Raw genomic sequence first — 22662 nt, forward strand, 5'->3', positions numbered from 1 at the left:
ATCATTTGTTATATTATTCTATTCAAAACAATTCTCAGAAAGGTAAAAATCTGGTTATGAGGGAAATATGAGGCTGTACATTCACATTATAAAGATGGAATAGTCTCATAATCTTTGGGTTAGCTACTTTCTAGAAATTTCACCAGTCCGTCTTACATGTCAACGTTTTTAAGATCATGGTGCCTTGCATGTCCAACATAGGCTACTTAAAAAGACACACACTAGAACACAGCAGAAATAGGAGTATTGAAAACAAAATTAATAATGTAGCCTAATGTGCGACACTGAAATGAATATGTGCTTCTAATGTGGTTATCTCTCTTGATGTTCTCTCTCTTTGTCTTCTCTCGTTCAGTGGCACCGTGAAATCATGAACACGTCCTTAAATGCATCACGTCTATACTGCAACAAAAGCAGCAACAACAAGCCCCTATAAACATTTCAGCCTCGGCGTTTTCTAACGAGTCTTCAAATGTCATAATTCAGTGCGGGTAGACTGCATATTTTATATTTGTTCATTCGTCAGATATTCAAATTTCCCACGGATCGGGAACGCAGCATTTGACCAAATCAGCTGATGTAGAAAAAAAAGAGAAGCCGCGAGCAGGAAAACCGCCCTCTCGTGTGACGCATGCTTCGCGCTACGGTACGCCATTTGTGTCTAGCAGCAAAAAGCGCGGACGGTGGAAATAGTCGTATAACAAGAGGTAAGTTCACTTGAGAATTGACGACATTGGCTTACTATGACTCCAAATGCTTTTGTAGAAACGATAGGCGGCTCTCTGGGTTGTTTTCATGTTTTGTTTTGTGAATATAGACCACTGTTTTAGAGGTCGATGTTAGCCTCCTTTTTGGGCCTCTGTGCTGCCGTCGTTTTCCAAGCCTTGGAGCGGTTTAAGACCCGCCTCTGCCCTGCTGTGATTGGACGACGCGGCTGATCTCGTGATTTCATTGGCCGCGCTGTGTGTCTCTCAAAAATACATTTTAGGAAACATGTTGCTAGTTAGCTTGTTAGCCACCGTAACCAATAGCAGCACTCACAACAACAAGTTAACCTAATTTGTGCGCCGCTGCAAGACCCATTAATGGCATGCAAATACTTTTCACTTAATGATTTACGCAGTCAAACGGATGTTTAGTGTTATCGCTGCAGTTGCACACATGCGGTCCAAATCCTGTTCGGCTAACTTAACTGTACTTTTGAGCTAACATCTGACGCTTTGCGGTTGGTTAGTATGAAACCGCTGGAAATGCACTCAGATAGAGTTGGCAAGTTGACAGTGTGGTTACGTATCGGAGCTTTACCAAAGCCAGGCACAGTGTGTGTCTGTGCTGTCCAATATAGGAAATCCCAGCCGACAGTGTTGCCTCCTGTTCGTGTAGCGGTTGGTCTCTGCTCTCTACTAAAGAACACATACACGATACCAAAGTCCCTGTTATAAACATGAAACATACACTAGACACTTCCCGTTGTAGTCCACTCTTCATTTAAGCGTGCATTAAATTAAATAGTAGAGACCAAGTAGTTAGCACATCCTCGAAATTGCAACTTGGTACGTCGCTCCATATGTTAATCCTGCAGCCGTTGTACTCGACCAAAACACACAGTGGATGGCGGTAGTGAGCACAGTGAGTTTATTCATCAAGTACCCATTGGTTGAACTCAGCAGAGCCTGTCTGAACCGATATGAGCTTCTCAAGTCGTTTCTATCGGTAGTTCTCCATTTAGTAGTCCTGCGAGTACAAATACGGCCTTGTGAATTTTGTGCCCTTGTGTCCACAGTGTCACTTAAATCTTCGCTAATTTAAAATTTAGACAATAGTGGATTTGAAATATTAATATTTTTCCTAAAAAAAAAACAAACAAAAAACATGGATAGCAGAAAATGGCCCAAAGGACTCGTATCTTACAGAAACAACGTATTACATGATGAATAAGAGAGGTTAAGGTTGAGTAAACAAACACATTACAGTAAAGGAAATAGTAGAGAATAGAATAGAAAGTAAAGATAACATATGTCACATTTTGAAAAAAAGATAAGCCTACAGATTATGTCAAAAACAAGTACATTTAGATGACAATATGTGGCTAGAGTAGCTTGAAATTGAAAACATTTTTTAGCAACTGTGAAATTTCACTCAATCGTTGCCATTCAAAAGGAAATGTAGTAGTATTAGTAATAACCTGTAGTAAGTATTGAAACTGGGCAACCTTCAGTTTATAGTCATTCATGCGGCCACCTCCTCCATTCATGTGAAACTGCACTGCAGTGATCTTCTGGCAATGACTGCAGCTCTATTTAATCATATTTACAGGCCTTTAATGATGCATCTTTAACCAACATTGACATGACTGCATTTGACAATTGTGACTGTAGTGGACCACCTGCTCTCATGCTGGAACAGTTTGTGTCTGGAACCACTAGATGGCGACATTTGCTTGTGTTTGGTCAAAGAGTGATACTAAAAGATTGATCACATATGAGAAGATTGTGTTTAATTGCTCAATTTGTGGCTAATGCACTTAACTTGTTTATAGAATCTTCCATTCACTCAATTGTGTTTCAGATAAAAATTATGTTTTTTTTTTTCCCATAGGAAGTTTGATCCACCATTGATGACAGCAATCACCTGAACTGTTAGATGTAATTGCGGCAGGATATGATATGGATAAATCACAGGTATCAGCAAAGGACGCTGAAAGTGACATGGGTGAGAAGGTGCAGTCACACGATGTGGAAATGGAGGAAGGTAAAATACCCAGTTCACCGAGCCGGACTGCCGAGCCTGATGAAGCAGATGAGGAACTAACTGAGAAGCTGCAGCCTGCAGACTCCTTACCTGAAGATGGGGATAACCTCTGCACCATTTGTGGCTTCTCCGCCAAATGTCCAAGGTCACTGAAGATCCACTATGCACGGAAGCATGGAAAGAATTCAAAGTACAGTGATAAAACTGCAAAGCCAGCTGCTAAAAGCGAAAATATCAGTGATATCAGTCCAGCTGAAAACCAGCAGGAGGAAGACATGGAGACAGAAAGTGGAACTGAGATTAAACAAAACCAGGAGCCTGATCTTTTGGAAATGAAATCAGTGGCCAGTGACAATGGAATAAACGCAAAAAGTTTGACTAAAAAGCAAATTTTGTTAGACAAACAGCAGGCGGAGGAGCCTACCCAAGAGAGAAGAGTAAGCAAGCGAACCCCCAAACCTAAGATGATTCACTCTTGCAACTACTGTGGGCAGGAATTCAGAGACAAGGCTCCTCTGGATGTTCATATTCAGAGATACCACACCAAAGACACCCCATACACATGTGAGTATTTGAGTATGTGTGAACACTGAATATTAAACTTGTAATTTGTTTTTGTTTATGCAGGTCTGCTTTCACTCTTTGACATCTTTGATTAAACTGCGAAGGGACTTAAAGTGTTTCTCTGAATTGTCTTTTTAGTAGTTGCTGATGAGAACATGGATGATGAAGAGGAAGCTGGGGATTCTGGCGGCTCTGTGAAGGCTACTCAGACACGAGTGGCACCCAAACATCTACACAGCAGATTCCAGCTGAAGTGTGAACACTGTGATTTTAGGGTCAGCACCACTGCACTGCTGGAGAGCCACGCTCGACTCAAACACCTGGACCAGGAGTGGTACCGCTGCAAACTGTGTGACTTTCATTCGGCCACACCTGAGTGGATGGATTCTCACCTGTCCTCAGATAACCACATGCAGCAGCAGAAAGTGAAGAAAAGTGGAGAAGGTTCCCCATTTGAAGTCTATGTTGAATGCGTAAAAAGAGACAGCGCTGAAAATTGTGCAAATATAGATGACAAGGCTGATAAAGCTCAGGCTGGTGGAGAAGGGGAAGCTACTTTGACAGAAGGAGACCGAGAGACTGAAGATGCAGTGGAGGCTGCTGAAGCTGAGTTGGTGCAGGGGGAAGATTTAGAGCTTGAACCACCAAGAAAGAAAAGAGGAAGACCAAAACAGGGATCCTCCACCACTTGTGCATACTGTGGTATGGTTGTCTCCAATGCCACCAATCTCAGTGTCCATGTTCGCCGTAAACACAGCAAGGAGTATGGGTACAGCTGCACTCTGTGCAACTACAGCTGTGTGACCAAAGGAGACATGGATCGTCACTGTATCACCAAGAAACATGTCAGACGTGCACAAGAGTGTGCCAATAAAAACCCAGTCAACAATCACACAAGTGTCTCACCGCAGGAACTCCCAAGTACACAAGTGGAGGAACCAACTGCGGCCTCACAGACCACAGACAAAGAGCAGGAAGCAACCGACACAGCCTCAAAAGAACACAGCACTGAAGAGCCAGAACAGTTAGACCCCAGTCAGAAAAAAAGTAAATACGACTCTGTTAATGCTTGTAGTCACTGCGATTTTGTCGCTCAATCAATCCCTTCCCTCCATCTCCATGTTAAGAGGAAGCACACCAAAGATTTTGAGTACGTCTGCATGGCATGTAGCTACTACGCTGTAACGAGCAGGGAAATGTCGCGCCACGCGAACACGGAGAAGCACAAACAGAAAAGTCAGAAATACCTGGAGCTGCTGGAGGGTGAGCCACAACGAGCCTCAGCATCTTCACTGAAGCTGAAGGAGGTCGCCGAGCTTTCTGGGGACAACGCTAAGCCTGAAAATGAACCAGCTAGTCCCACAAAAGATTCAGAATCTTGCTCTGATGAGAGCCAAGCTATGGAAAGTCAGAACACGGCACCCTCCATCGCCACAGAACCTGTCGATGTTGTTGTGGTTCATGTCGCTGATGTTGCAGATGAGAAGCAAGTGGAAAGGATTGCATCTTCCTCCGGTGGTGGATCAGATCCAGCTGACCAGACTACTGGAGTAACAGTGCTGTCTGAACCCCAGCAGGCTCCAGCAGACCCTCAGGTTGCAGTTGACCAGTCTGGACAGGAGGAGAGTCTGGAGGAAGGGGGTAAACAGGCAGATGACCAACACTTAGATGCAGATGTGATGATTGTAGAAGCAAAAAGCAACAGCTCTCCTACAGACACACAAATGTCCAAAGCCCTTCCCTTTGATGCCTGCATTGTATCTATGAAGGCCCTTGCTGAGCAGGAGCAGGCGTTGCAGGACGACCTGGCTCTGGAAGGGGAGGCTACTGTGATATGTTTGACCGGAGGCTCCCCAGTGCCCGCCGGCTTCTCGGCCCCCAGCTCTCCATACGTTAAGAAGCTGAAACCCAAGGAGGTGAAGTTGAGAGAGGAAGCCAAAGGAAGCAACTCTCGCATTCGCTGCGAGGACTGTGGCTTCATGGCCGATGGCATCAGCGGCCTCAACGTCCACATCTCAATGAAACACCCGTCCAAGGAGAAGCATTTCCACTGCTTGGTGTGCGGTAAGTCTTTCTACACCGAAAGCAACCTGCACCAACACCTGACCAGCGCCGCCCACCTACGCAACGAGCAGAACAGCGTGGAGGAGCTGCCCGAAGGGGGAGCAAGCTTCAAGTGTGTGAAATGCACGGACCGCTTTGAAACGGAGCAGGAACTGTTTGTTCACATTAAGGAGAAGCACGAGGAGCTCCTCAGAGAGGTCAACAAGTACGTGTTGGAGGACACAGAGCAGATCAACCGCGAGCGGGAGGAGAACCAGGGCAGTGTTTGTAAATACTGTGGCAAGGTGTGCAAGAGTAGCAACTCCATGGCCTTCCTGGCACACATTCGCACACACACAGGTATGTACCCTGCTTATGTTTACTCACATGCTTTCTTTCTCCCTCTATCACACACTTACTGTTTATGGTCACCAGTGCACTGTTTAATCCTTTTACACATGATATTAAATAAAAACAAATAATATAAGGATCATTATAACCCTATAGCCTGATACGAGTTTGTTAAAATGTTACATGACAGCACACAATTAATATTTTATCTCCTTGCACATTTTTTTCCCACAGAGCTAGTGTATATTTGTGGTGGTAGCTAAGGAGCGGGTGGGTGCGGCTCTCTTAAATGAATTACAGTGTTAAATAATAGCTTATATTCAGTAAGGTGTTCCACTGCAAATATTTTGAACGGCAACTCCATTGCTTGAATGAGCCAAGTTCCTGCATAAAGCAAACTCTCATGCACACCCTCAGTGACAGCCACACAGGGGGCTGGTAAACAGACAAACTCGGTGTATTTTTTTTGACAGTCCACTGGCCCAATGATGTGGTGGGTTTTCTAGCAGTGCTTCCGATGACCGAGTCCAAGTTTGATGTCTGTTGACTATGTGGTATGAGAGAGAGAGAGAGAGAGAGAGGGGCAAGGAGGTGCTGAGCGAATCAATGCACTGCCCACAGCTCTACAATTAAGTATTTTTTAATCCATATGAAATGATAAAAAAAGGAATCAATATCTTGTGGTCAGTGTTGATATTGTGGTAGGCCACCACAAATAAATCAATGTATAGGAAACACACAGAGGGGTAAATAATATTTTTAGTGCAGTTTGAAACTGTTGTGGGACCACTTGACTGGTGCCAGCCACCATAGTCTCGAGGTAATTAATGGGAAACACTATTTTGACTAGGTGATGTATTTTTGATGCAGTGTAATACACTTTAGAAACTTAAGTGGACTTTAAAGAAGGAAAAAAAAGTATCTAAATGTGATTTTACAACTTTTCCAATGGTTGTTTTTATTTAACCTATTGATGATACTAATCAAGCCATTGTAGCAGCACTTGAACAAATCAAGTTTTACTAAACTGCAATCTCTCTGTGTGGCTGCTCAGCTATTAGGTCTCTGTTTTTAGGTACAACCACTGAGAGTGGAGATACAGCCTCTTCTTTGGCAGCTCAGGCTAATGTTAAGGCTACTATCTACTGCAGCCAGGTAATAGCTGTTTCAGTAGAGATGAAGGTAAAGATTGATTGAGCTTCAGACCAGCAGGAGAGACGCTAATGGACCCCAGATTGGGATTCCCTGAGCAACGCTTGGTCAGAGACATGTGCGACTCATAATTGATGTGTCCATTACCAAGACTCAGTTGTAATTATAGTCAATAAGTCTCTGTAAATGTGTTAAAGCTTAGGCTAAAAGCATTGGAGGTCCAAAGAGAGGTGGGCTAATAATTTAAAATAATCAATGCAGACGTATTCAAAGCCTTTAATTTCCCTTGTGTCTGTACGTCCATGTTTGTGTATATGGGTAGTTGACATGACGCATGATTTTTCCGTAATCAAGTAAAAATATCCATTAAAATGTATTCTTCCTCCACATAACTCATGTCAATAATGCAAAATAGGATGTTTAATGTAACTGTTTTCCTTTTTGATTAAGGATATGTTTTATTCTGTCTTTATTTTACGATAACCATGGAAAAAGTCCTGCGGTGTGACCGTAATAAATTAGATATGAAAAATTAACATGTATAAAATAAATACAATCATCAAAATAATTGTTCATAAACACCTTTTGGCATTCATTTATACATATTTACTTGACTAATAGAAAGGTTTAAAATGCACAAGACTCCTATATTAAATATCACAGTAAGTTCATTTTTGTAATGAAAATGCTGTCCTGCGGTGTGACATGAAAAATCTGGGTTTTTAAACAGGCATTTTTTATAGACAACTATAGGTGTTCTTTTGTCAAGAGGAACCAGGAAGTGCCTCAGATATTGCACTGTCATTTGAGGATTAAAAGGTGAGTGCTAATCTCTCATTAATTTAACAAATTTCATACTTTGTGTCAAGTGATCAACGTGTTCACTTTTGTTAGTCCTGCGGTGTGACAGCTCTACTTTGAGAAAATTAAGACATTTATTTTCAAAAATCACCTAATAAGGTTAGAAACACTATATTTATTCAGCTAGCAAGATGCTAACACTCAGCAATGTGTAGTAACGCTTCAAAATGGCCACAATTGTGTAAATGTCCTGTGGTGTGACGGTATTGTCCCGCGGTGTGACATACCTTAGTCAACTGTGTTATGAGTTAAAAGCCTGTTGTTTTTAAAATGTAGGCTGTTTTGTAACATTTTATCATTATATTGTATTTTGTAAAGGTACCATGTACAATATTTAGCATACATTTTGCCATTTAATGCATTGAATTAGCTTGGAGCTCATTTTTTATCTGCGGTCCCTTTGTTCCCCTGTTTTATCATTGTTTGTTGTGTATGAAAAGTAATTGGTCACTGAGAATTGTTTTGAACAGTTTTTTGTTGTTTTAGGAATGAGCAGAGAAGGACAGGAGGTACTGTGAAAGGCTGAACCAGGATGAGGTCAGGCGTGTGGAGATACTTAGGGAAAGAAGGAGAAAGTAAATGTGTCCAAGCTGTTCAAATTATAAGTTGTTTTGAAAATGTGCTTAAAATGTTGTTAAAATTCTTAGTCTTGACTATCCTAGACTTTATGAGTTAAAATAATTGTCATTAATTACAGTGTGTCTTGTTTAGTTATGAATCTGATGTGATGTCTCCAAAATGTTAACATGTCTTGTTCACAAATATTACGTTTTGTGTTAAAATTCATATAGTTAGAGCCAAGATTGAAACTATATTTTTGTATTTTGTCAGATGATTTACATAAATGAATGTAATTGTTCTAGTAGCACCTAATAAATTTCTACTAATAATCGTATAGTGTCTCATCTTGTCCTGTGGTGTGACATCATGTCATGCGGTGTGACACCACTTAAAATAAAATTAAAAGGCTTTTATGAAGATTTAGTTAATCCAATCCTCATGTGTTTGTTTTTAAACAATGCATAATTTAACTGTAAGAAAAAACAGCATTTTCATCATAATATTAACATTTTGTAAGAAAGTTTCACTAGTGTGAGCAATACAAGAGGCTACAATTAAAGAATGGAACTGAAAAATAGCTATGAATAAGTTACCTGTGTAGATTATCAATGATAGTTTGCAGAAAGGGATCCTTAAACTTTCAATTAAAGTAATCTATATTTGAAAACATTATTATTATTTTTGTAAATTTTACTGTAATGTGATGTCACACCGCAGGACAATTTATGTCCGGGCATGTGAAAAAAGCTTATGAAAAAGTGGAAAAAAGAAAAAATATCTGCTGAACACTAACAGTTCAAGAAAATTCATACTTTGAACATTAGAATTTCATTTAATGTCATTAATAATTTGTACTTTGTAAAAAAAATTACTGTTTCACCTTAGTTTGTCAACTACCCATATGTGTGTGAGAGCTTGTATGCCTAGTGAATGTGTGTATATGTCAGCCTTCATGGCTAGCTGATTATCCTCAATCCATTAAAATTTATCTTGTCATTTATAATGCAAAGCAGGGAGGCGTTGTTCAGGGCTTCGGCTGCGAAATGTCCAGCAGGTTAAGAACATAGGGCGCTCCATTACTTTTCCCTGACCATGTGTATTAATTGCTTTTAAAATCAACTTAATGCAGGAACGAGATGTGAGGGTGCCATCAATAAATGCCCTTCGCTGCCTTCTATGGTCCATCCCCCTTTCAGCCCAAACTTTAATGGGACTTTAATTGAAGTCTGTGCTCTGTGCTTACCACATGTGTACACGCGTGTATGCGTCTTTGTGTGTGTATGAATGAGAGATAAAAGGGATTGTCTCCACTTTTGGACTCGGTGACTGTTTGTAGGTTTGTCAGATAGCTCCTGTCAGAAAAGCCAGGAATGAAATTCCCTCCATGGCCTTCCTGAATGCAGGTAAACTACTTAAAAAACAGCATGCTGATTATACCACATAATGTCACCATGAAGCTATTTGCAGGAGCAGAGGAACAATTTAACTTTAAGAAAACATGAATACTTTCATTCTCATTGAATATTTTTTTTGTAATATGTATGCCAGTCACCTTGTGCGCCAAAGTCAGACTGCTTACTGCTCAGATCAGTTTGCTTAAAGCTGTAAGAATTGGAGGTTAAAATCCCTGATGATTAATGTTGAGCTTCCACTTTCTTCTTATTAACGGTTAGTCTATATGTATTCATGATTTTACCCCATGTCATAATTCTTGAGTTTTGAGGTCACTTCCTTAGCGTTACTTAAGAAAATGAAAGCTCTGACGCTGAGGTCCCAACAGATGGCTTCAAGTCAAGGGCAGGTTCTCAGGTTTCAAATGATGAACAGTGTTTTTTAGGTTTACTTCTTTTTATTCAATTGAGTTATGTTCTTGTTTATAAGATTACACCTCCACTTTCATTTATGCTGTTCTTATTTGTGGGATGCACCTATTTCTCTTTATTTTTTGACAACATATGCAAGTTGTTGTTATTGCTAAGTTCCCTCATTACAGTGAATTATTCACCTTTTATACGTTGGTCGTTTATTCTGGGAGTTTGTTTGTGGGGCTGTGGAAGAGCACGGTGGGGGTCTGCCAGTTTCTGGGCTGGGAGCATGTCCACATCCTTTTAATTAAGACCTAGTTTTTATTCACTTGATTAATCAGTGAAATCAGGAGACGGTAGTGGGAGGCTGCACAGAGATTTGTCAATTTGTCCCTTAAAGGAAACGCGTACACATGCTTGCATTTTGCCAATGAGGGTATTTGCATTTTGAGGTAAATTGGTCACTTTTTCACTGGAGTGAGCTGTCTGACCTCAGACTGAGCCTCAACATAATGAACGCACATGCCATGCATGCATGTTCACACACAGGATGTGATGCGTGTTTATGGAAATAACTGAAAAGTAAAATGGGAAGCATTCCCCAGCCTGCTTTTTGTCAGGATTTAAAAAAAATAATCAACATGTTCTGAACATAGTGTATGGTAATGAGCACAGTTTAACTAATGTGAGCTTTGATATAGAAACTTGTAAGATCCTTATATCGTTAAAGTTATTTGGTATTTTCCCACAGGATTTGAACTTTTATCCAGTGCAAAAGCTTTTTAAAGCACTGTTACGGCATAAAGGCACTTAAACCTTCTGTGATGAGCATGTCAAATGCAAAGTGGATGGCATCAAATCAACAAATAATGTTTATTTTATTTAATATTAAGCCCAAGTCTAGTTTGCTATCAGATCCAGATCCAGAGAGGCCAAAAAGAGCGCATTCAGGGTGAAAATATGTTGCCAAAGGGGTTTTTAATGATTGAGATGAGATATTGATTTATCTGCATGATGTCTATACTAACCAGCATCACTCTGACCGCTATAAAACGGGGAAGGATCAGAAGGAGAAAAGCAGTGGAATGATTGAAACGATGAAAGCTGAGTCTCAGTGAAAACAGTCAGTAGACTGAAGTATGCCCAGCTCTAGATTCACTTTCTGTTCCTCCATGGCAGCGCCTCCTGCTGCAGTGTGGTCACCATGCAGGCGGTGGAGGAACTGGTGAAACAGTGTGTGCAGAAGAGAGAAATGTCCAGGCTTCAGAAGGCCTTTCAATGAGCTGGCACAGGACAACAGGAAGGCACTAGGGGACAACTCATCTCTCAGGAGGGCCTGTTGGCGAGCAGAAGATGGCGCTGGCCAGACAATTCTCTCAGACAGACTCTCCAGAGGATGGCAGATAGGGTAAACGGCAGGGACGACAGTGTTGACCAGAACTGCGAACAGCAGCTTTTAACTACATCGTGAGAGCCGTTTCCACCATTGGCACCCTTCACCCTCTTCTAGCACCCCACAGTCGCTGGCCTGCAATCCCTCCTCAAATTGAGCAGAGACACGATTGTCACTTCACTTGCCAACATCACTGGATGGGGCTTCCACTAATAACTCTTCACCAGCTGTACGAACACCATCGACCGCTACTGTCTTAGCAGACATTGCTCAGCAGACTGTGAAAGTGGAGGTAGAAAACAAAATATTTGATATTAGAAAAGATGGATATCGTCCGGATCATTATGTAGCAAATATGTTTATGAGGATTGTGGACTTTCCTCTCTACTTGTTCAGGGTGAATAGTGTGAATTGGAGAGGTTTTGTCAGCAAACAAGGCCTTCCCAGGAATTTTGTTCTGTTTTTAATGGAGCCTTTTCAGGACTGTTTTGAGGGCAGGGACAGATAAAGAATGGGAAAAAAAGTATTAGGTTTTGAATGAAAAAACATAAAACCGTACGTAGATTCTCAACTATACATAGTTCATTAATAGTACATCCCACTACGAATCTGTTGCCTTTCTCTACCAGTTAGACACATGAATTTCGGTTTGTTCATCATCAAGACTCAGGCACTTACTCAGTCTCTGAAAACAGTTGCATAACGTCTCCTGTGGCTGTGGAGGAAACTTTCAAAGTTTGAGAAAATGACCCTGTTGATGTTGTCAGGTTCATCTCCACCTGGGCGTGAGACTAAAAATGTTTAATTGAAGGTGGTTTTCAAAGAGGTGAGCATTTAGGTGGCAGGGGGTTACTGAATAACACTGCAAGTTGTATTATGGAAAATGAAAGATCCAATGTTTTTGGAGCTTCAAGCACATTAAAAACTAAAACCCAGAATTTTTCAAACCCTGCTGCTTAAATTTTGACATCCTTTCTTTTAATGTGTCTTTTGTGAATCCTCCAGTTTGTTTTATCATGGGAGTATCTCTGTAATCCAGCTCCAGATTTTAATTCTTTTTTTTATTTTTTATTTTTTATTTCCTGGGTACTATTCCAGCGATGTCATCAAACTCTGCAGGAGGAAGAGACTCTTTTCTCCTCTTCTCCTCCCCTCTAAAAATACATTGTAACATAGAGTATCTTTTTCACTGGCTGCCAATGTGCACAGTTAAAACCTCCCTGAAAAGAATCATATTTAATATTTCTGTGACGTGTGGCACGACATTAAACACATTCTAATCCATTCACTGTAATGTAAAACAGATCTCTTAGCAGGCCATAGTAATTGAAAACAATGCGAGCGATAACAATAAATTTTGATTGGACATCTGTGACCCAGAGTGTGACAGATTACGACAGTGCTTGCTGCACAAACTGCGGTAGGGCTGCAGTCAAAGCGGGAAATTGTAAAACACTGTATCTGAGCTGATTGTAGAGGTAAATATTACAAAGGGAGCATTTTGTTACATAAACTTCATGTATTATTCTCTTCCACTCTAAACCTGAAGGTTAAAGCCAAGGCTTTCACAGAGGAGTGTATTGCATGTTCAAGTTATCAGTGTGTGTGTGTGTGTGTGTGTGTGTGTGTGTAGTGAAACATTGCATGAGGTTCTTCTCTCAGGAAATGAATTAGTCATCCCCTGTCTCATCTGGGATGTGAGGGAACCATCGCCCCTATGTGGATGGCAATATTAATTTAACATGACACTGCATTGATGGTCAATTTCGGTTTCACGGAGGCTGTTTAAGTGGAGTGGTGGAGTATTAATGTGATAAGATGTGAGAACTGAGGGACGTTACATCTCTCTCCTTTCTGCCATGTCTCATACTCAGCCAGCCATCTGGACAAATCAGCTCCCCACACGCCTCTCTCTCACCTCAACTTTAGGATGCGTGTGTGTGTGTGTGTGTGAGTGAAAAGGAGATAGAATTATTGTCTCTCCTTCTGTTTGTCCATGGGTGATTATGTCTTGTGAATTGAATGCTTGTCTGCATGCACATACATAGGTGTGAGTTGGGGTTCTGAATTTAGATGTAGGTATGTGTAGGTGTGATGGTGGGTGTGGTGTAAATGTGTATGTCTGACTTTTTGTTCTTTTTTTTATATGGGTGTTGATGATTTTGTTGTGTGTGAAGGTGTCTGCACATTTAGGTGTGAAGTTTGCAGTTATGTATAGGGGTTTCATTTGTTTATCTGCCTTGTGTCTGTGTCTTTATGACTGTGTGATTTGTGTGTAAGCGCGTGTGTATGTGTGTGTAGTATACTGTAGGGACATGCAGAGGCTGGCTTCGCAGTTTGCCCATGTGTGGACCCCCACCCGCCCCCTGTGTTTATGGGCCTTGTTAGCACAGACTTGCCTTTCAATCTTCGTTACCGGCTCAAAATTCGATGTGTCGTACTTCCAGCTCACAGCAAGTGAACCGTGCATGAACGAATTAGTAATCTACACAAAATGCTTAATCAAATCAGCGGCTGCCCCTGGAATAAATATTGTACAACGTCTTGGGATATTCACTGGGAGAGGGTGCATGAGAGTTTGCTCAAAGACGCGTATGTGGGTATCATACCAGGCTGCCACTTAGATTGGAGTGTCGCACTGTGTGATGCTGGTCTGAATTTAGCTCATGCAGCCAGAACAAGGGATAGTTTTAAAAGGGATTTTGTATTGTTTCCTTTTTAATCTGTCAAATGGTTAGGTTTGATTCAGCAAAAAAAAAAAAAAAAAAATCGTTTAGCTTTATGTTTGGATGACTTTATAAAATTTAAAGTTGCTTGTGCTTGGTGAATTGTGCAGATGTGGTTTTTAATGTGTGCATATAAAAAAGAACCAGTTCCCTGTTTTAAGCCAGAAGATGTTTGTGCATCACACAGCCCTCGCAGCTCTGCTCTTAAATGACGGATGGCAGGCAGAAGCTTTGCCACTCTTTCAAACGCTACCCCGCCCTCTGGACTTATTAATGACAATAATTAGGGAGAAACCTCCCTGTGAAGCTCGCCAGAGTGATTAGCGCTTTAATGATGGAACGGGAGGTAGCGAGCGCACACAGAATTGATTTACGTATTCGCCCTGACCTTTGGAATCCAATTTACACATCCACAGGCAAAGGAAGAGTAGGTAAGAGATGAAGGAGAGTGACAAGGATAGATAGAGAGTGAAAGAAGAGACGCCTGGCACTTGGAGTGTGACTGTAGTTTTTATGGGGAGTAAGGGCATCTGTTTTTATAATTCTGAAGACTGCGAAGTAGATTGAAGTCCTAGCACAGAAGTAATAACACACTTACAAGGCTGGCATTGAAAAATGATCTGTAATGTAAAATCAAATTTCTGCCCAGCTGTTACACAGTCATGTTGTATTAAACTCGCCACTTTTTTCTTTCAAAAACAATATCATTGCAGCACATAAGCTCTCTGTGTTTTGTTTTGCAGGATCCAAGCCCTTCATGTGTAAGATCTGCAACTTTGCGACGGCTCAGCTGGGAGACGCCAGGAACCATGTGAAGAGACACCTGGGCATGAGAGAGTACAAGTGTGACATCTGTGGGTGAGTTACATGGATGAGCTTTAAAAAGTGACTGAAAACACTTTGTGACTATCCCTACCTTAATACATAACTAGTGTTTCTCCTTAGTCAATAAGTGTGTTAGAATTAGACAGTGTTTTTTTTTTAAAGCCTAAAAACAGCCACCTGACAACTGTCGCAGCCTGACTGAGTTCAGGGACCAGTTAATTAACATTTAGATGATGACATTTCCTGCTGCCTCTCTAAGCGCTGGAAACAGTTGCTTTAGGAGGCATTTGGTTCAGTCTCTCAGAACAGCTGGCACCGTTTTTTGAGCGGAGAGTTAAAATTGAAGACACTGACAGCCAGTGAACGATGGGTTCGTCCTACAGCCAACTTTGAATAGCATTCGTTTTCAAGCTAATTACGATTGGAGCCAGTTTAACCCCGTCTGACCGCAGCAAGAGAAGCGGGATGGGCTTTGCCGCTAATCTGGGGCTGATTCGTTTTTAAAATTGTGGGGAGATTTCGATCTGTAAAAATAAATAAATTAATGAATAAAAACCTTCCCTCGCGCCGCCTTAAACGAGCTGTTAATCCAAAGAATTTCATTATGTTGTTAGAGGATCTCTGTGTCCTTTTGGCACCTTTTAATATTCTGGTAGAAACACTAAACACATGCTAATATTTATTCAGTCAGGAAAATGGGGAATAAGGCTCTGCAGACCAAAACAAATTCAACGACTCACCTTAATGTGTGAATAAACTTTCTCTAACCTTTACCTTCTCCCTTCTTAAAACGCCTAATGTAAGGCTCCTTCTCAACAAAATAGAGTTTATTTTTCCTTCTTCATAGTTTCAGCTGTACAAATAATCTTAATTGGAAGTTTATGTACGTAACCACCAGCCTATAAATACCCAGTAGTGCAAGAGCACAATTATTATCCCACTACCTCGTCCCCCCTACATGTAGACCATATGTTGTGTGCGGCTCGTTCCATTCCCGTGGTAGACCTCCTCACTGCCTTGCCATGTTAAAATGGACGTGTTAAGCTGTTTAACATGCAGTCGGGGAATAGAGCAAATTGTGGGATTTCCAGCTTTGTGCCATCGAGCTTTTGCAGCTACCCACTTGCTAAGATGAAGACATATGTAGAGTTATTAGTTTCTCCCTCTGTGTAATTCTGTGTAAACCGTTCCATTTAGTTCAGTCACAGGCTTATTTTGTTCTTCTAAAGCCGAGCAGAGCGAATGTGTTTATTTGCTCCCGCTGATGTTCGCAAACATATTACAGCAGGAGCAAACAAGCTTTGGTTTAAACACAGCTTCTCCTTTAATGAGAGGAAAGGCTCATGTTTCACAAGCCCTCCAGCTGAAAACCCTCTTCTCCCAAGTGCTGCAAATGTGTTGGGCTTTGACCAAGCGCCTAGCTTTACATACACTTGTGCGCACACACACACAAACACACACACACAAATATACATACATACATACGGAACAGATCTCCAATATGCCTTTAAATGGGACTAATAAATACAGCACCATGGTTTCACAAATCATGTGGATGGAGGAGCTGTGTGCTGCCAGTGCCAGCCACTGGTGACAAATCGGCCCTGGGTGTGCTTTCAGTACTGACTGATCACCAGGCCATCCCTCCTCTTGACTAAAGAGCAGCAAACACAAAGAAACCCCCAGAAACACCCTCATTAAAGCCAGAGCCATACATACACACGACCCGCTCCCCTCCTCAAACTTTTCACGTTTGACGATATGTGCCCTTAATCTGAATCTAAAGCATGTTACTAATGGATGGTCGTGTTTCAGGTGTAATACATAATGTGATTACCCGTTTTGTTTCGGGTGACCTAGAAAAGTGAGATTATAGTGCGATTAAGCTCTGCCTTCCACTGTGGATACTAATGACGGGGCAACATTTCACTTAAAGAAAAAAAAAAGAAAAGTTTTTTTGAATTTTTTTGTATGCAATCACCATTTGTCTTTTCAATTAGCTCAGCGCTGTGTTTGGGCTGCTTCTTTACTGTATAAAATTTGGATTTCATTAGTTTGCTTCATGCATGTAGACTCTAGGGCCCTCCATGTGGCATGGAGTTTTGTGGGTTTAGTTTATTGCCATTTTCTTTAGAGCACCAGCTCAGCACATTGTGTATGTTTTTTCTCTGGTTTTCCTTAAAAGAAATCGCTCCTCACCGCCATCGATTGCCTTGTTTTCCTCGTTAAACTTTCAGACCAGAAGATTACCTCGCCACTGACACTGAGCCAATGTATGTGCTGCACCTTAGCTGTCCACCTCACTTTGGCTTCAGCTCACCGCCGCTGGTCTTTCCTCTGGATCGGGGAGAGGGGGTGGGAGTTGTTGATAGTTAAAGATCATATTGTTGTGGCATTTAATTAACAAATGCAAATGCAAGGCCAGGACAGATTGGAACCCTTGACCATGCTGCCAATCAAAGCTTAGCGTGCTGTTCAGAGCCTCGCTCATCATCGCTAACACTTTATAGGCTTTCTGTCTCCGCCTCACCGTTCCTCTCACTTCCTCCAGACCTCTGTTTGTCCATGTTTCCACCAATCTATCTGCCTATCTTTGCCTTTAGATCTGTCTTAATTTGCCTACAAATGGGCTCTTAAGGTGCAAAAACAGCAGAAGAACACAAATTGGCTGTTATATTGCAAGATAAGATTTCTCATATTTAATTGGTAAAAAAAAAAAAAAAATCCTCCAGCATGTGAGACGGCAGATTCTTGTGTTTCCTCCTGGCGTGTTTGGTCCACAGTGGGGCTCGGCCACTTAATGAGCCTCCTCCGCCTCTCCTCCATCATCTACCAGAAAGGCCCTGGATTCAGCATTTCCACCCTCCCGCTCTCTCGTCCTCCCCAAAGATGCAATGGACATGCAGTGCTGTTGTAGGTGTTAAATTATGCATAAACAGTCTAAATGCTTTGAGGCATTGGTTTAATATCTCAGCCTGGGCCTAAGAAGCATTAACACTATCATGGACATGGATTGTCCTCTTGTGAACTGCCATTTTATGATTATGGGTCATAAGCTGCCCGTTTCCTATATAGTGTCACTTCAGGAATTCGAACAAAACTTAAAAACCGTCGCTTTCTCACAACACAGAAAGTTTGCGATGTGCTAAAGTTTGTCTTCTCTGTGGAGGAGGCTGCATTGTGTTTTTTCCCTCTCCCTCTCTCTCCCCCTCCCTCGTCTCAGTTTTCTTGACTTAGTGTTGGAGGGAGTATATATAGTCATGATTTCATGTTGGGTGTTGTGTGTGTGATTTGACTGTTAACAGGATGGGGCTGGCTCATGTCAGGGTTTTTATGTCCCCCCTGTCTTGTGAGATTGTCTGGTCTGTTCCCAGAATAGCCCATCAGTTCCGCCCTGCGTGGCTCATCCGCTATAATGTGCCTTAATGCCCGGGCCTGTATGAGTAGTGTGAGGCCTGGCAGTGACAGTGGAGAAGCATCTTAGCTTGCTGCTTATCCAGAGAAAGCCGTCACTTAACTCAGCCCCTCTATTGTCTATCTACACCCCTCTCCTTCTCCCCTGACGTGATTCTCTATAATCCTCAAACAGATTCTGGTTAGAACTCCCTGAGAACTATTTTTATGTTTTTTTTTTTTACTCCCTTCCTCCCATTTAAACATTAATGGTTGTTGCAGATGAAGAGAGGGATCCCTATGAGGATGATTATAATGTCACTCCACTGATCTCCCGCCGCCCCGAAATAATTGTACATCATCGCTTCATAACGTGTCACAGGGACACGTTGGTGGCGTGCAATTAAAACTGCAGAATATAATACACCAAATTACTGCCTGTCAGGCCTACGAACAACACACTCGGTATTTGAGTTACACTTAATCATCACGTACATTAGCGATTTCACTAAGATCCCTTCACCCCACCCCCTCTGCTTATACAGCAAGGACGTTAAACACACTGCTCCTTGCAGGCTGAGGGATTGTGTCTGTGATACAACAGCTCCAGGGTAGCTACATATTTATGTGAGAGTTAGACCTTTTGAAAGCTGATACTGTCCTAAATCATTTAGCTGTTTGTGACCGAGAGCGCGCACCATGTGTTGGCAGGAAATGGAATTATGAATTCATTAACGCACAACAGATGTAAACACTGACTATTTTCCCCCAACAAGTCAGTTTCAGTACGTCTTTTGTGTTTGCATATTTCATTAGTTTTTCTTTTTTTTTTCCACCTTCGGATGCCTGCAAATATGCATGTGTTGAATTGCGCAGTAAGAGAAGATGAAACATTTGGTATGAGCACCTCAAGGCTAACTTACACCAATCTTATTTACCTTTTTTACAGCAGTTATCACAATTTGTATTTGAATTTATCTAATAAATATCTCTAACTCTTATTTAACTCTTAAATATCTCTGTAGACTAAAATGGCGGTGAATCAAACATGACCCGGTTATAGCCTCCCGTCAACTTATAAATATAAAAAGTCAACCACTTGTTTATAGATTTTCTACATATTCTTTTCTCTATGTGGATGTGTTTGGCCCGTCCTTTCCCATTTCAATCCATGTAACCTACGTGTGCTCATCAGACACGGGGCGGGGGTATTTATTCCCATCAGGAAGATGCATTAATGTTTACAGCTTCAGACACTTTAGAGTTTGTGTCTGGGAACATGGTCCTTGTCAGTCACCGTGGTCGTCTTCACCAAAATAAACACATTTTGCTCTGATGCATTTAACTAAATTTAGTGTGCCATTATCGGAAATGAAATAAGTAACGCTAAAGGTCATTTGGAAAATAATGCAGAAAGGCTGGTCTGGAAAGGTTAAGTATGTGAAGGAGCTGTTCTGATGATAACGAGGGCTGCGTACGGCTTGGAGAGCTCGGCGTTCTGGTTTGACTCGGCACTCTGCGATCGCTCTTTATGACCAAGACAGCTTTACAGCCCGTTACCCCCCATAACACGATAAAGCACAACATAATGGATTGGATGTGTTTAGTAGCCTTGGGCTGATGTTTGTAAAATTAATGTTTTTTGCAATAGAAACACACTCATGCACAGGCACACATGCACACACAGAAAAAGGCAAGAGAGGTAAAAGAGAGGAGAGAGAGAAATCAATTCTAGACAGCATCGATGTATCAATATAAATCCAGCAGCGTACAGTTTTACACTTGTTATACTTGTTTTGGAGCTGGATTGTCAAATCTTATTTCCTCACGTGTGACGTGTCTTCGTAGATTTTCGCTCAGCTGTAGAGATGACAACAAAATATGACTTCATTAGCCGAGTTTAGATTACAGGCACTCAGCACAGATAAAGGCTTTGAATGCTATTAAGTTTGTGTTTCAACTTGCACAGCACAAGTACCTGAGGGAGATAAAAGTGTGTTCGACCCGGTCAGTCTGGTGTAGGTGAATGGAAGCTCTCGAAGCGTTTGAATAGAACCCCACTCAGCATCTCCGGAGCACGAGAGACAAAGTGGGTAACCTCTGTCAGCAGATCAGTCCTATTAGGTTTTAATAAGTATTTCATATTCTTTAGTGGCCCCCTAACAGAGGTCTGGAGGGATTAAATAATCAAAGTGATTCCCTTTACTCAAAGACAAACAAAAAGAAAACATTAGGTCCAGGTGCCACACGGCAAGTTAAGCCAGGGGGCCAACACAGCACATTGTCTTGTGATTGTAAGTTGTGCTACTCTTGAGGACTTTCTAAGTTAACAGAGTGTTGTCTGCATCATGTATGACCTCAGCTAGTTTTTTTTCTTCCTAATACATTAAAGTTTTTACGGCCTCAGCTTCTGTTAGCTTATTATCTCTTTTTGTTTTATTAAATCTTATCTTGCAGCTCCTTGAAGACAACAATGAAGAGTTAATGATCTTTACCTTTCTTGATAGCATTTATATACATTGAATTTACCTTCTAAAGATTATTATGTGCTAACAAAGGCAAATTTGCTTCATTCGACGTAAGTGAAATGTGTTCATTCATTAACCCACTCCCACCCTGAAACGGCGCCCTCTACAAAGAAAGTACAAACTTTATCCTTTAAAGTAGTTGAAGTATTTTAAGAAATGTTGCTGAACAGTCCGTTCTATGGAGCTAATCGTGTCATAGGTATATTGTAGGAGAAAAAAAATAAAGGGAGGGAAGTTAATGAGTGATTAACAGCAGCAATTAAAAGATGAAGAGGAAGGCAGATGAAAAAAGGGGTGTAATTAAAATATCAGTCCTCTCATTGTCAGAAGTGCGAGTGTCATCCATTGTGCACTTATTAAAAAGCTGGGTGGAGTGGAAGGAGGCGAATGGCGCTTAATTCCAGCAGCCCAAAGTGTCTGGTAATCTGCCCATGGATGGAGCTGGAAAAAGGCTGTAACTCATGTTTAAGTGTTGGGGCCGTGTCATTGCAGGTTCACAGTCATGCATTTCTGTGTTGACACCCATCGGGGCAGGGGATATTTGGCAGTCAGGAGTAATTTAACTTAATTAATGGGATGCATATTTGATGGAGGAATAAAATATCCCTGCTCAGCAAAGTGGAAAAGGGGAAAGATTTAGTGGGAGTTAAAGGTGGAGGGGAGAGTAATTTCTGCGTTCAGTTACCGGCTGCTTGAGAGACAGAGGGAGAGAGAGAGCAAAAGAGAGAGAGAGAGAGAGAGTAAGCGAGTGAGTTGAGGCTGATAAAGATGGCATCCGGGAGAGAGGATGAGAGATGGATGGTTGACACAAAGCTGAGTTGATGTGTAGAGGGGAATGGGCTGTCCCTCCATTGAGAGGACCATCAGACTGACAACGCTTGATTTAATTGATATCCGGACTGAGTCCTTTCTCAGCGCAAACAGACACATTACGCTGGTTTGCAAAGTTGTGGCGGAGCCGCCGTCTGCCAAGGGCCTTTTTAATATTCATGAAGGAGCTTTTAAGGGTGTTCGGTAACTGTCTCCTCCCTCCACCACCGCCGCCACCGCCGCTTGCTTGCTTCCCAACGTCTTTTACTACTAACACACGTACACACACACACACACTTTACCTTGCACTCACTCACACAGCAGACACGCAACAACACGCTGGTTCTCACAGACAAAACCCGTGGCCTGACGAAAAGCTGTCACGCTGCTCTTAATCTCCCCTGGCACTTTTTAATTGACTTCCTGTAGGTATAGATTATTTTCATGGCGAGTCTGCCACCGAGATGTTTGATACCGTCCCGGAGACTGGCATCTGGGATGCTTGTAGCTCGCCGGAGATGACGCTGCTATCTCTGTCTCTCCTTCTCCTCTTCGTTTCTCTGCCTCTCTCCGTGATGGCCAGACTTATTGGGGGAACAGGGGAGAGGTAAAATGCAATCAGTCATTGCCATCATCATAATTGAGCTGATGCACCTGCTGGGAGTGCTGGGGAAATGTTGACTTGGGTAGAAGGGAGGCTCTTTGTGTCTGACTGAAGCTGTTAGTAGGATTAGACCGATACGCGGGGCAGGTATTGGCCTTCTGTTAAAACCTGGATGTCAGCCAGTCTGTGTTGTCCCATCCGACATGATGGATATGATGCAGTTTGTTTGATTACATACTCTATTTATTGTACAATTAATCTACACTATGCTGCTTGTCTAAGGTAAGCCCTTAGG

The 22662-nt window shown here is 41.8% G+C and overlaps 1 protein-coding gene across 1 annotated transcript in view; it reads left to right on the forward strand.

Annotated features, from left to right (window-relative positions):
* Window positions 1–588: 588 nt before the first annotated feature.
* The window catches only part of znf407 (zinc finger protein 407), a 146183-nt gene continuing 124109 nt past the window's right edge, over window positions 589–22662 (forward strand). The window contains exons 1-4 of the mRNA XM_085802682.1: window positions 589–707; window positions 2599–3315; window positions 3454–5718; window positions 14951–15065. Of these exons, the coding sequence (XP_085658808.1) occupies window positions 2667–3315; window positions 3454–5718; window positions 14951–15065 (3029 nt within the window). The 5' untranslated portion in view covers window positions 589–707; window positions 2599–2666. The remainder of the gene's footprint in view (window positions 708–2598; window positions 3316–3453; window positions 5719–14950; window positions 15066–22662) is intronic.

This window comes from Trachurus japonicus, chromosome 16, assembly GCF_045865225.1.
Source record: "Trachurus japonicus isolate A0001 chromosome 16, Traja_1.0".
NCBI lineage: Eukaryota > Metazoa > Chordata > Actinopteri > Carangiformes > Carangidae > Trachurus > Trachurus japonicus.